A 13,528-nucleotide genomic window follows, 5' to 3' on the forward strand; every position below is an offset into this window, starting at 1 on the left:
CATGTGAACTCCTAAATCAATTTCACGCACAGCTGCAGCATATTTGATAACATTATAAAGACAAGCCTCTTCTGTTTTATTTGAATGGATCAGATTTAAACAAAGGTCACCAAGGCTCTTTTTGCATACTTACTGCAGCCTCTTCTCTCTGCCTACTCCGACACAAGAGACCTGAGCTTGAGATGTAATTTGCCAACTGCGTCACCCTCGTCTTTTCCATTAACCCCCTCCTCCTGCGTTCTGTGTTTGGTTTAAGGGATATAAATCTCCTCTGCTGGCCTTTTGTGGAGTGATTTAGGAGACAGAGGGTCGTCTCTCTCCTGGAGCCACTGCGTGCAGAGGTGCAGCCAAGAAGTGGATGTGAGAGGCACAAGAGAGAAAATAAGAATCAAAGATAAATTCAAGATAAAAGTGAAAGCAGAAACAGTGTTAAAGTGGGATGAAGGATCATAGGAAAATGGCAAAGGAGATAATCTTATCTTTCCTTCATTGCTGATCTTGGAATCGTAGGTCATTCTCATTGTGGATAATCAGATGGGAAGGATTTAAAGTTTATTTGAAGTGGACTGACAAATTAGACTTCGGAGTATTTTTGTCATTCAAGAAGTACCAAAGACAATTTCACACAGATCTCTAGGAGTCAGAGAGATATGAGCAGTCTGTGAAAGTTTAACAGCACTCATTACCTACATTTTCCTGTCCATAGATCTTGCTGCTGGGCAAGAATGGCAGTGTAGTGGGCTCAAAGTTTAGGTCCATTTCATTTATTTTTTTTTTGTTTCATTTATTAACCCCTGTCTTCCAGCACATTCTGCACAACATGATCCACATGCTTTGAGTAAATTTCTTCTCTTTACTGTGTAGCATGGTATATGGTAATTCTATATTTATCTTATTATTAACAAATACCATGAAAAGATAATAAACAACCACGCGTTAGTCTGTTGTCTAACTTCCCTACTCTGTCTGTGGCTCTTAAGGCCCTGACACACCAAGCTGAAGGTTGGCTGTTGGTCAGTGTTGGGCTGTCGGTGAGTATCCGTGGCCCTTGTTGCTGCAGTATTTCCCGTAATGCTGACCCCTTAGTCGACGCTAGAAGACTTTTTTTCTGCCGATCCAGGATGTTGAATTGGCGTCAGCGACTGCAGAGGCTGTCAGTGAATGAAATCACTCTGATTGGCAGTTCAGCTCAGCGCATGGGAAGAGTAGCAGAAGTGAGGAAAGCAAGCAAAGGGCTAAAGTCAACAGAGCGTGAGACCACAACAAACTTCCCCAAAACTATATTAGGAAGGTTATTTTTCTTTAGCCATTGAGCTCCTTAGCAGAAATGGTTCATGGTGGTTTGTATTATTCTTCACTGGGGAACGGTGAATATCCTCTGTTCTCTCAACATTGGATTGTGTTGTTAATTTGCTAACTGGCTAAGTAACATCAAGACGGTCTTCCAGTTTTCCAGTTTGAATGACGATTGCAGACTATCGCCATCTGGTGTGGAGAGATATTTCCTCTCACGCAAGCGCAGAGCGTAAGCACTTGATAGCTATCGGTTGAAGTCTTTGCAGTGTGTTCATGTGCAACTTTCTGGCTGAAACGTGACGCAACGCAACAATGGGGCTTCATTGCTACTAATTGTCTGAAGTCTGGTGTGTCTGGGCCTTAAGCTTGAAGCCCATAAATTCCTACTGTAGATGAAGGCCTAAATCTGGGGCACAGGTGTATAGTTTCAGCTTTAAAAAAAAGGCTCAGCAATTTCCTCAAACAGCTTGGCACTAAAGTGTTTTTAGTAAATGTTACTCAAACAGGGGGAAGCAGAACAGTTGTTTCGGACTGTTGGTGCCCTAGTTAGTATTTAAAAGCAGCAGAACAGAACAATGTATTTGGGAATAACTCAAAATAAACTACAGTGCCTGTGCTTGTCGTAATGAAGGAACACATCCTCCAGTGCAACAGTGGCTCATTCATGTATCTTTTAAAGTATGTGGACAACATTGGAGCTCTAGAGAACATAAGAAGTAGCTGAATCAGGCATTGACAGCTGATACTTGTTAGTAGGATCAGTTTATTGCTAGTTATGTAGAAAATTACAAGCCCCATGTTTTTTGTGTCTAAATGACGAATGAGAACCACAGATTTTGGAATGGGTTCAATATTGAGCGAGCGTAGCAGCCGACAGCTGAGCAAGAAGCTGCGATGTAACACCCAGCGTATATGTGCCATCAGCTTATGTCCACTTAAAGTGCTTGTTTTTGCCACTGACAGCTCAGATTATTCTGGCAGGCTCAGATTAGTCTGGCAACATTATAGGAAGGATCCTGACCGAGATGGACCAAGAGAAAGATCTTTTTGTTTAATCAGAAACCGCACCAAAATTGCTATTGCCAAACCCACCACACTCCAAACAGTAATTGTATCATTGTTAAACATACTTTATTCAAAGTTGACAGAGACAAAATAAAATTCATAAAAACAGTCATGATTGGTTTTCCCACTGTTACAACAATCACCAACTCTGGTTTGGTTGACATAAACCCTTAATTCACCCAGTTAGATGTGAAAATATGGCGGCTCTATACACACTAAAATTACTGTTAATTCAAATGAATCGATCTCAGGGTTGTTTCTGGTTAAATAAAAGCAATCTTTTTCTTTAATAAAAAGGTCTATCTCTGCAAGGGTCTTGTCCATAATGTTGTGATAAATATGTAATAACAATATGAGCCTGCCAGTAGCAAAAACAAGCACTAGTGGACATACACTGAGGCTATTATGCCCTGAATGGTTACAGTGCAGCCTAGCCATCTTGCTCGATACTGGACCCATCCCAAAAATTGTTGTTCCCATTAGTCACAACACTAGAAATAGTTTCTGTCTTTGTCCAGTTCAGCTTTACCTGTCTGCCACTTGCCCCTTTAAACAATTTAACAAGTTGGATTAAACAAACAATAGCAATTATTTATTAAGTCTGAATGGTTACTCAGCAATTACTGGAAGTGCCACACAAGTCTGCTGGCAGACACACCAAGGGCCTAATGGATGTGTGAACAAGTGAAAGAGGCTGCAGAGAGAAAAAGAGGGAGATAAAATCATCCTTTGTGAGTATTCAGCCTCCTGTGTTGAAAGACGATGAGACCAAGAATGAATGGAAAGAGTTGAAACAGGTTATAAGAGAGACAGGAGTAGGTGTAAACAGACACTTGAAACTACAGCGCTACCTGTTAATTGAATATTTAATATACTGTACCATGTACATATATAGTACGTAGTTCCTTCACACGAGGGAAGGTGTATACCTCTCCTGAACGCCTCTCTGGTTGTACTGAATGATGCTGCAAAATGGAAAAATTAGACTAAGGCTGCTCAAAGGTTTCCCAACAAGATGAATAAATTCAGATTTCATCATCCAGAAAAACAGACAGAAAACTGCTGTTGTTTTGTGACCTGCAGGTCTAAGTCTGTCTTTAAGTCATTGTGGCAGACCATGCTGACCAAGCAGTCGTCAAAAAATGCACAACTGGCAGTGAAACTTCAACATTTTCTGTCTGGGAACTCGTGAAAGGAATTCAGAGCAGCTCAGGCAATGCAGTACTTATCAGTTTTTGGGTCAGTTCATTTTCAGTTCACTGGAATGATGAACTGAAACTGTAGTTCTTATAATACCATCAAAGCTTTCATTCTCAGTCATCTCTAAATGTGTGCCATATGAGATCCTCTCAATGAGTAAAGATGCTCCTTCTTTACCTGATAACAGCAAATCAAATACCACGCAGCAAATCCAGAGATAATGTTAAATGTTATTAAAACCTGGCCCCTACATTGGAGCTCCGATCAGGCCCATAAACTCAGGCTCGACCCTACATGAACCCACAAAGTTTCTGTCCAAACCCGACCCATGGCAGCAGTTTTGGGCCTGAGCCTGATTAAAAACATTTTTACTTAAAACAAATATATGTTATAGATTATAATATCTATTTTAATACTAAAACATTTATCCCAAGTAAAGGGCTCACATGTGTCCTAGTGCTTACATCTCCCTTTATTTCAATAGTCTTGTAAGTCTGCTCAGTAGAGTGGGCTGTGCATCTAGTGCACACCGTGGTCCACAGCCGCACAGATGATGATCACTGCTCTTTGGTGAATGTTATGCACATCTCTCCCATTGCTCGGGAGGCAGAAGCAAAAACTGCCAACCAAGTAGCCTTGTAATCGCCCCCCTCGCTCTTTCACTAGTTTCCCGACCCTCTCTTGTGTGCGCTCTCTCTCTCTCTCCCTGGGTTCTTTACAATATTGCTTTGTTGTTCTGTTACTTTCCCTCTCTCAGTTGCAGTCCCCCCTCTCTTTCTCTTTTTCCTTCTTGAATACATTAAAACAGTCCATTAAAACTCCTGACATGCATGCACAAGAATAGCCACTTTCATAAAATAATAGTAATAGATGCATTTTTTTTTTTAATGTAAATTTTAGAAAACCCAACTTGATTCAAGCCCAAACTTGGCTGGTCGTGTTGGGCCCAATAGGGCTTGGGCAAAGAATCTGACCACCAACATACATTACCCACACTGCATCTCATCCACCATTAGTTTTGTTGGAGATTCAGATGTGATATGCTAGTAATGGCTAATTTAGACTCAAGCCAGTAGCCTCAAGCAGAGATAAGGAGCAGGCTACAAAGGTCTGTTAACTTCACTTCTCTTATACTCCACACCATCAGATTGTTTTTCATTTTCAAACTTGTAGTCTTTAAATCACTTTAGGCAATTTATCAGACTTCAAATGTACAATATGGACATAATTCCTATTGATCCCGGGTTGAGTTTCCTGGTCTATTTAATGACCCACAAGGCTCATTCATCTTCATCCTGAAGCATTCTCTGCCACTGCTCTGAAAGCATTTACCCCGAGTGTTACAGTTGCTGTGGTGAGAAATTAGCAGCAGCATTTTTGACACCCAGAAGAAGGAGTGGCATTTTGATGGGGTCAGAGAGGGCTTATGAGGTAACTCAGGGACAGAGGTGGTCAAAGGGTGACCATTTGAGGGAGGCGGGTCAAATAAAAGAGGGCAGAGTCAGGTGTTGGGGGGGATCTGTGGAATTTTGGAGAAGAGGGCAAGATATGCTGGGAATGCCAGTCACGAGATGGTTTAGGGGAGGGTGGGGTCGCTGCAGTTCTGGAGGTCAGCTGATGGCTCACACTCCAAATCTGATCAGAAGTCCTTATGGCTTTAAAAGGACAACATGACAGCACCATCCTCCTCTGGGTGGAATTATTTGAACCAATGAGCTTTTATTTTGTGTGAGCACATGCAAAGGCTTTCAGTGCGCAATAATGATTGTCTGGCTTCAGTTATATTGCTGATTTGTTGTGAAGAATCAGGAGCCAGTTTAAAGAAAGTAACTTGCTAATAGTGCATACATGCAGAGAACAAATAGTGCCATCATCATGTTTCACAAATAACTGTCACTTGTTAATTGCAGACGCATTTCCGAGTCCTACGAGGTTCTCGTATGCTCATGCATGGGTTGCAAGTATGGTGTTTTGATTAGTAAATTGTGTTGAACTTGAAGGGGGAGAAGTTATTTTATGGTGCAAATTGCAGCTTGTTTTTCATGAAAGAGAGTCCAGAACCATATTTTGACATAACATCGAGGTTCTCAATTTCTGTTGCGAGAGAGCAAACAGGGATTAAGGGCGTGTTTGTATTATGTTTTTGTAGTAAGTGTGGGGTTTTTTGGCCAATCAGATGCAAACAAAATCAGATATTTGTATATCCAAGAAATGACTGACACAGGTTACTGTACTTAAAATGTCACTGCCCCATAATGTTGGATCAGTCAAATAAAGGATTGGCTGAGCAGGTTAAAACTGAAAAGTCTTGGAGCCAAAAATATGACAGGGAGTTCATTGATCAGACTTGTTTTAATCTCTCTGCAAAAACACACACCTCTCCAAAAATGCATCCAAGGCACTCACTGTAATTAAAAATCCTTTACTGATTCATGAATAAACCAATGCGTTTTAACTAAAGAGTCTTAATCAGGGTATAATGTTATACCCTGGACTTTTACACTGAGTGACCTGGCCAGTCGTTGTTTTTTATCTTTATGTGACTACTTGCCCTGTCCTTGAAGAGCTCCTGATTTTTTATTTTTTTTTTTCAATTTACTACACAGTGCCTTATCCAAGTGCACATACACATCTTCTCTGTTTGCCTTTATTACAACACCATCTTGGACAACTCTCCACCTGATGATTGATCCTCCCTCCCTCCCCTCCTCAAACCAGCTCTCACTTTCTTTTTCTCATCTTTTAGTACATCCCTCGCAACCTGTCCCAAGCAGAGTGTCCCCTCTGTGGTGTCACTTTTCAGGGCTTTCCTGGAGGAGTTTGAGGAGGGCTGATGGGAATGGAGCCGGAGTTGTCCATTAGTTAGATTAGCAGCTCTGTGGGGAGGCTCTGGTTCCCTCTCCCCTGGTTGGGACAGACAAAGCTCAAGTCTGCCTGTCATTGTATGGCTGTCAGTCGGAGCTGGTCACTACCAAAAAAAACCTGTAAGGACCCAGATCCACTGATAAGGTGCTGTGAGGCAGGCTCTGTTATTTACTTGTTGACACACTGTGTCCATAATCGAAAAACGACTATGAAACTGTACTTTTTGATCTTCTATTTTTAAATCTATATTCTTGTAATGTTACTTTGTGCTGTGATGTTGGTATGTTGCCCAGTTTGCTGTAGGATTTTTATGTAGCTCTTTTTCAGCTTCATTTGCTAGAGATCTGACTGTTGACCAACTGTTGCTGTCTGACCAACAGGGGAATGATCTCAATGAGGTGTTGTGAATATGACCTGATTTGAATTAACCCATTTTTTGGTCTTGTCATGATGTTTTGTCTTTTAATGATGGAGGTTACCGCCTGCTGAAAAAACTTTTTAAGGATGTGTATCATATTGACAGCATTTAAGGATCTAATAGCATCCTGGCAAGCATAATAGTGTCCTGAGCAAAGAATGAAGTCACACTACCTCTGTTTGTATTCCACTGGCTAGCTAATCAGTGCCTCTCTGCACTGTGCTCCTATGGCTGTTACCACTGATAACATTGTGCTGACCCGTAATGGCATAACGTTGTTGTTGCTGAAGCATAAAGCTCCCACCCGCCCCAGGTTAAAGCCGTTACCTCTGACAGCACCTAAGTTTGAACTGTTGGCACTGTTAGCTGCTAGCCATGGATGTCTGGAAAGACCTGGATACAGCGTTCCTATGAAAGTTGCTCAGTGGTGCATGAAGCCAAAAAAGTTCAAATGCTGTGCATAAACTTACTCAGATCATCGGTTAGCATAGCTTTCTGTAGCTTGATGCAGAGAGGAAACAGGGGTAGACATCTACGGCACAGTCCAAATTCTCCTACCAACACCTCTAATGCTAACTAATTAACAGATCTTATATTGTTTGTTTATTCTGTGCACAAACAGAAATGTAAAAACAACATTTCGCTGGTGATGACAAGACTCAGGGAGACTCTACACAAAGGTGCAAACATACACTGTAGTTTGCCCAGAAACTAGCCATGTAACTCCCTTTTTAAAATATTTTTACATTTCTTTTTTCTCTCCACAGATCATACAAATAATTTTTTTAGCTTTCTCCAGGCTGTATGCTAAGTAAGCTAAGCTAGCAGCCTTCTGGCTTTAGCTCCATACTTGACACACAGACATGAGGGTAACAACATGTTAGTGAGCTTTAGAGGTGCTGGTAGGCAGTTTTCTCACCTTTGTACAGAGCCAGGCTAAATATTCACCCCTGTTTCTCAGGCTTTGCGCTAAGCTAGGCAAATTTCCTTCTGGCTGACCACAGCTCTGTCGTCAGCACGCAAATATGAGCGTGATATCTTTTCATCAAATTTTCGTAAAACTGTCCTAAACATTTATATTATTCCTACAGAGCAAAAAACAGATCGCCCATGTACCTCTGTGTGTGCCAAAGGATTTAAATGTATTCTCTTTTAAAAAAAGGTATGCTTCTTGACTCAGTGTCTCTTCTTTCTGTGTCTCTCCCAGCCTTTGGAGAAAAATGGCCAAATCTCCAGCATGACCAGTCTGAATGGACATTCAGAGGACAACACGCTGGGAGAAGGTGTGTGTCTGTTTCATCAATACTGTTTATTTATAGTGTTTGACTTTGGGTGATGTTCCTGTGGGTGATGTCGGCGGGTAAGTAGTGGCGATGTTTGTGTGTGTTTGTGTCTGGGATTTTGTACTGTTTCTTCAGCAGTGGCCGAAGGTAAGCTTGTTTGTGTGGGGTCAGTTTTCTGTGTGTGTGTGTGTGTGTGCGTGCGTGCGTGCGTGCGTGCGTGCGTGCGTGCGTGCGTGTGTGTGTGGGGTGTGTGTGTGTGTGTGTGTGTGTGTGGGGTGTGTGTGTGTGTGCGCAGATTCTTGTCTGCAGATGTCTTCGCAGCTTTCCAAGATTTACTTGATCCTGAACTAATCCCTTTGTCAACACACAGGGGACACCTACAGGGGCTTTTCACATATGAGACACACACACACACACACACACACACACACACACCCACATACCCAACATACTGTGTTTCCCTCACTATTCCTTGAATCATCAAATGATAGCATGTAAATGTTAACTCATATACATACAATAAATAAACTTGTCCTTGGCCCCATCCCAATACACCCCTTGCCCCTACCTTGTAGCCCATACGCCTCCATTTTGTGCATTCACGTCTAGGGGTAGGGTGTCCTGATTCTTGCTGGGATAGAACAGTAGGGTAGACTGTAAGGCCTACATGACTGGCTAGATAGCTGGCTTATGTTACATTGTTATTGCTGATTTGTGCATGATAGTCCAGCATTAAGACATCCATGTCTGCTCTTTGATAGAAAAGGAAGCTTGAAATTTAACTTAAGTTCTGCAGCAAAGTTGCTGCACTTGTTAAAATAAGAAATGGGATTGGGCCTTAGTATGATGCCGTGTTTCAGGACAGATTCAGGAAGATTTTGAGCTCAGATCACAGCTAATGAAGACAGAAGTAGGCCTCATTTGTCCCATTGTTCAACTGACTATTCAAAACGTTCTTATAAAATGGAAATATTTAAAAAGGACTGTCTATGGTCTTGTGGGAGATACTCTAATGAACATTCTTCGATCAGTTATCTGAGATAAACATTAACCAGTAATAAACTGGGCAGAATTGATGTCTGCCAATACGTGCACCAACCTGCTCTGTCCATCTCCCGCAGCGGCCTCCTATCTCCAGAGCTGCCTTTGTTTATTTTCTTTGCCATTTCTATCGTGTCTCCCTCAATCTGGGAGGGCTGCAGGGGCCTGTGCACCCTCCCTAAATATTTAGCAGGCCGTGACCTGGGCCCCGCACAAAGCAACTTGCGCACTTCATAATATGTTATGGCCCAGGGGAAGGGGTAACCCTATACTACTTAAAACACAGAGATATGTCACATACCACTATGTCAAATAACCTATTTAATAAGATATTTAATGAAGCGATTCTGCCCGTTTATAGAGAAACCCAATACCTCTTCAGAGCAGAGATACAGAGGGTCTGAGTTGATGTGGCATGTAGACTAACGTAATTTGGGTGTTGAAATCATTGCTTCTGTGGACATGTACTGTAAGTTAATTAGCAACAAAGAAGGTTACAGAACAGAAAAGACCATGTATTTACCTTGTCGGGAATTCTTAGCTCTTGTGCACTTATGCATACACAAATCTGCAGTTTATTTGCCCTCATAGAATGAGCGTGCTCACTAGCAGGATAAAAACTGGAGAAAACAACTGAAGTTGTAGGAAAAAAATCAAGGCCACAGATTGAAGGAGAGCAGGGGAGTGAAAGGAAGGGAGATCCACAATGGGGAAAAGAATAGATAGGGAAGTGGAAGGTATGGAGGGGATTCACATCCCAGCACTACTCTACCTCTTGTGCAGCCTGATAAAGACTGCAATGCATTGTGGGAGACAGGAAGAGAAGACGAATCTCTCTGATAACAATGAAAAACAACAAGACAGGCTGCAGATCAAAAGACTGACACGTGAGCAAACACACACACATACATAAACACACATCCATAATCTCTCTCTATCAGGTATACTAGGGTGTTTACCGTTTGGTGAACTCCCACACCCCAAACACATCGCACACCAAACTGGATAACATGACAATTGAAAGACTTGTTTAAAGTATTGTAGCAACTTAAATTGAGACCCCCTAATTCACTTTTCTAAAAAAAAACATTACATGTCGGGTTTATTTGAATTGTAGATAGAAATTAAAGCTACTGGAAAATCTCACAATACTGAACTCCAGTGCAGACTTGTATGGGCATTTTAGAGAGAAAGTCAATTAGTCTATGTCTAGTTTAAAGGTATGAATGTGCGTAAAGTGAAGATGAGGCATATATGTTGCAGCAAAAATATTTTACTCTTATCATCTGTCATGGAATGTTTAATTGAAATACTGAAAGTATTTGTTTAAGATGATATCAAAGTACGAGGATGGAGTTACATTTTCCACTATGTTCGTCATTAGTTGACCCCTCTGTGAATACAAACTCTGAATCTGCTGAACCTCAGTTTTGCATAAAGCAAAGCTAACTAGATACTGTTTCAAAATCAGGCTCAAGGACTTTACACGTTTTTTTTTTTTTTTTTTCCGTTTGATTAATTTGCACATTAATATATTTTATCAAACTGTTGATTTTCTTTTATGAGTACTTTCACACAGAGCACAAATAATATGCAGTGGAAAAAAGATTGTTTTCTTAGTTTTCGCACCACAAATGAAGGCTTCAGTAAATCATGTTGTGAGGATTATACAACAACAACATGGAGGCTTGATAGTCCAAACGAAGATGGCCGACTTTATAACAACTTTTACCCTTGCTAAAAAAAACAAGGCATACAAGACACACTCCTTCCATTCTTACCTTTCACAATAAAAAGCACTACAGACTATGTAACTGTTTACCAGAAGGAAATTCAATTTACTCAGAGCATTTTGCTGCAAGGACACTCAATAAAATAGCTTTCAGTAGCTAATGCTATACAACAACTTACCTCAACTGTCAGACGCCAAACGAACTGGTGCTAATCTATCCAAACCTTTTACTGAACAAGTGTTGCAACTGTCACAAATCCTTACCTTGCCGGTATAAACAGTTTTGATTTGAAATGTTTGCAGGCGAGTAATTCGCATTTTGGTGTAGTTTATTCTTCGTGCCCTCCCTTGTGTTAAGGCCTTTAAGTGTGTTTGAGCCATCTTCGCCAGGTGGGCTGAGAAAATCCAGGCAGGAGAGCTCAGGCTTAAGAAGATAGAGTTTACTCTGAGTTATTGGACAGAAAGGAACTGAATAAATATTACATGGATGTAGAGTTCTGAGGGGAGTGCTTGAAAATGGCAAGCAAAGAGTGAGAGCCAGGAGGAGTAAAAATAGATGAGGAAGAAGAGAGAGAGACGTTAACACACAGTCATCCATGAAGGATGCGGCCACCTATTGCGTCTGTAACAAAGTGCATCAGTCCTACAAATGAAAACAAAAAGAGACATATTACCACTTCAGTTTTTTCTCAGAATACAACCAGGCTCTCGACACAACCAGGCTCTCGACTAGAGAGAGACTAGATATCTTTTTGTGTACAGCAGGACATCACATTACTTAATAAACCATGCTGATCTTTTCACAAGTTAATCTCATTAGTAACAGTAAGATTTGTTGTGTGTTGTGCTATGTCCATGAAGACATACATACTTAAGCCTGCAGGTATGTTTGGGGGGTGCTAGTTTTTGGGTGTGGGCGCATGAAGTGCAGTGGGAGCCCAAAAACTGACATCATAGCTGATGTAATCCGCTGGCTGGAGCATTGACAGTCCCTCCCAGATGGCTCACAGGCTGTAAGAGAGGACAGATGAAGTTTTCTGGAAAGCCTGAGGAGAGGGGCCGAATGCTGACTGTGTGAGTGTATTTGTGTGTTCACTGCAGTTTGTGTTTATTCATAGGAACGTTGGACATCACTCACAGGTCGAATCCTGCTTGTCTGTTCGTTTCATTGTTACTCGATGGACCAGATGAGTGCAGTTCATCACATTTAATCAATTAATGGAATTCATTTATTGAATTATGTGTACAAATTGATGCAATCTCGTAGGTTTCATGTGAACACTGGGGGGACACACACATGGAACTAGGTTTGGGGGTCGTCCACCAGAAAAGTTTTCCTGACAGAGAGACAGCTAGCTGTCTCCAGTCTCCACTGGTTAGCTCACATTAGCCTTGGCTCCATTGCACTGCACATCACCGAAGTCAGGTGGGAGCTAGCTAGCGGTGCTGCTCATTTGCAATTACCACTTGATACTGTCTGAATGGCTTCTTGGTGGCAGGACAGTGCTGCTGCGGTAGCAAACATGGTAGCAAACGTCCCCGAGGAAGCCTCGGTGAGTAACTGGCTTCATTTGAGCTGCAAAATCCCTTTAGCATCGTTAATTATGTTAGCACTAATAGCGGTGTTAAAACTGCTAATGATGCTTATAAAGCTGACAGTGTTAACATAGTTAATGATGCTAAACGGGGTTTAAAATTAAGCCACTTCCTCCACGAGGTGGCTGGGGGGAGACCAGATCGATGGCACAATGATTCCATGGCAGCTCTGTTGGGTTAGGATGGCGTTATAAGTGGTAATCACCAAATGAGCAGTGCTGCTAGCTCCCACCAAACCCAGGTGGTGCATAGTGTAGTAAATGACATGCATAACCGGTCAAAAATATTCTTGGTGTTGACATCCCTACCTTTTAGGTTTTGAAGCTGTTTCTCTGAAGAGCCACTGGAAGGCACTTTAGGCAATGGAAACTTGTTTGGACACTTTCTGACATTTTATAGACTACAAAATAAATGTATTCAGTGCAGATGTATTAATCAGTAAGGAAAGCAAGTAGTAGTTGCAACCCAATTTTGTACAATGGGTCAAATTGTACTACGTCCTGCAGCAGTCCAAGTATGTCAAGAAAGTCAGACAGATGTCCAGTGTGTCAGAAATGATTCACTGGAGTCTCTGCTACAGTTTTATTTCTTCTTGGTTACAGGTGTTAACTTTTACGAGGTGAGCGTATTGCAGTTTGTGCAGACTGTTGGTGTGTATTCGTGTGTGTGGGGCCATGATTCCATTCCAGGATGGACTTACTCAGACTGGGCTCGGGGGACATACATAGTCGTGTTGCCAAAACGTTCATCATGCATGCGGAAGGGACCTCTCCCTTAACTTAAGCTCTGTCTGATCTCTGCCAATAAGGCTGTACAGTCATCATAACACAATCCAGCCGCTGGATTGTTCCTTTTGGATTTTTGCCCGTATTCCTTTTACATTCCATCTGACAAAACTCATTACAGGTTTTCGCATTAAGATGTCTGCCTGCGTCTTTTTCTACTGTACGTACACTGCTGGGAGGAATCCTTTTGTCCTTGGTATGTACTGTATTTGCACAGATGCTGATCCATCAACTTGCTGCAAGACGT

At 41.7% G+C, this 13,528-nt stretch overlaps 1 protein-coding gene across 1 annotated transcript in view; it reads left to right on the forward strand.

Annotated features, from left to right (window-relative positions):
* The window catches only part of akap12b (A kinase (PRKA) anchor protein 12b), a 60,088-nt gene that overhangs the window by 25,765 nt on the left and 20,795 nt on the right, over positions 1–13,528 (forward strand). Inside the window, exon 2 of the mRNA XM_049589696.1 lies at positions 8,052–8,127. Coding sequence (XP_049445653.1) covers positions 8,052–8,127 — 76 coding nt within the window. The remainder of the gene's footprint in view (positions 1–8,051; positions 8,128–13,528) is intronic.

The sequence above is a fragment of the Epinephelus fuscoguttatus genome, linkage group LG11, assembly GCF_011397635.1.
Source record: "Epinephelus fuscoguttatus linkage group LG11, E.fuscoguttatus.final_Chr_v1".
NCBI lineage: Eukaryota > Metazoa > Chordata > Actinopteri > Perciformes > Serranidae > Epinephelus > Epinephelus fuscoguttatus.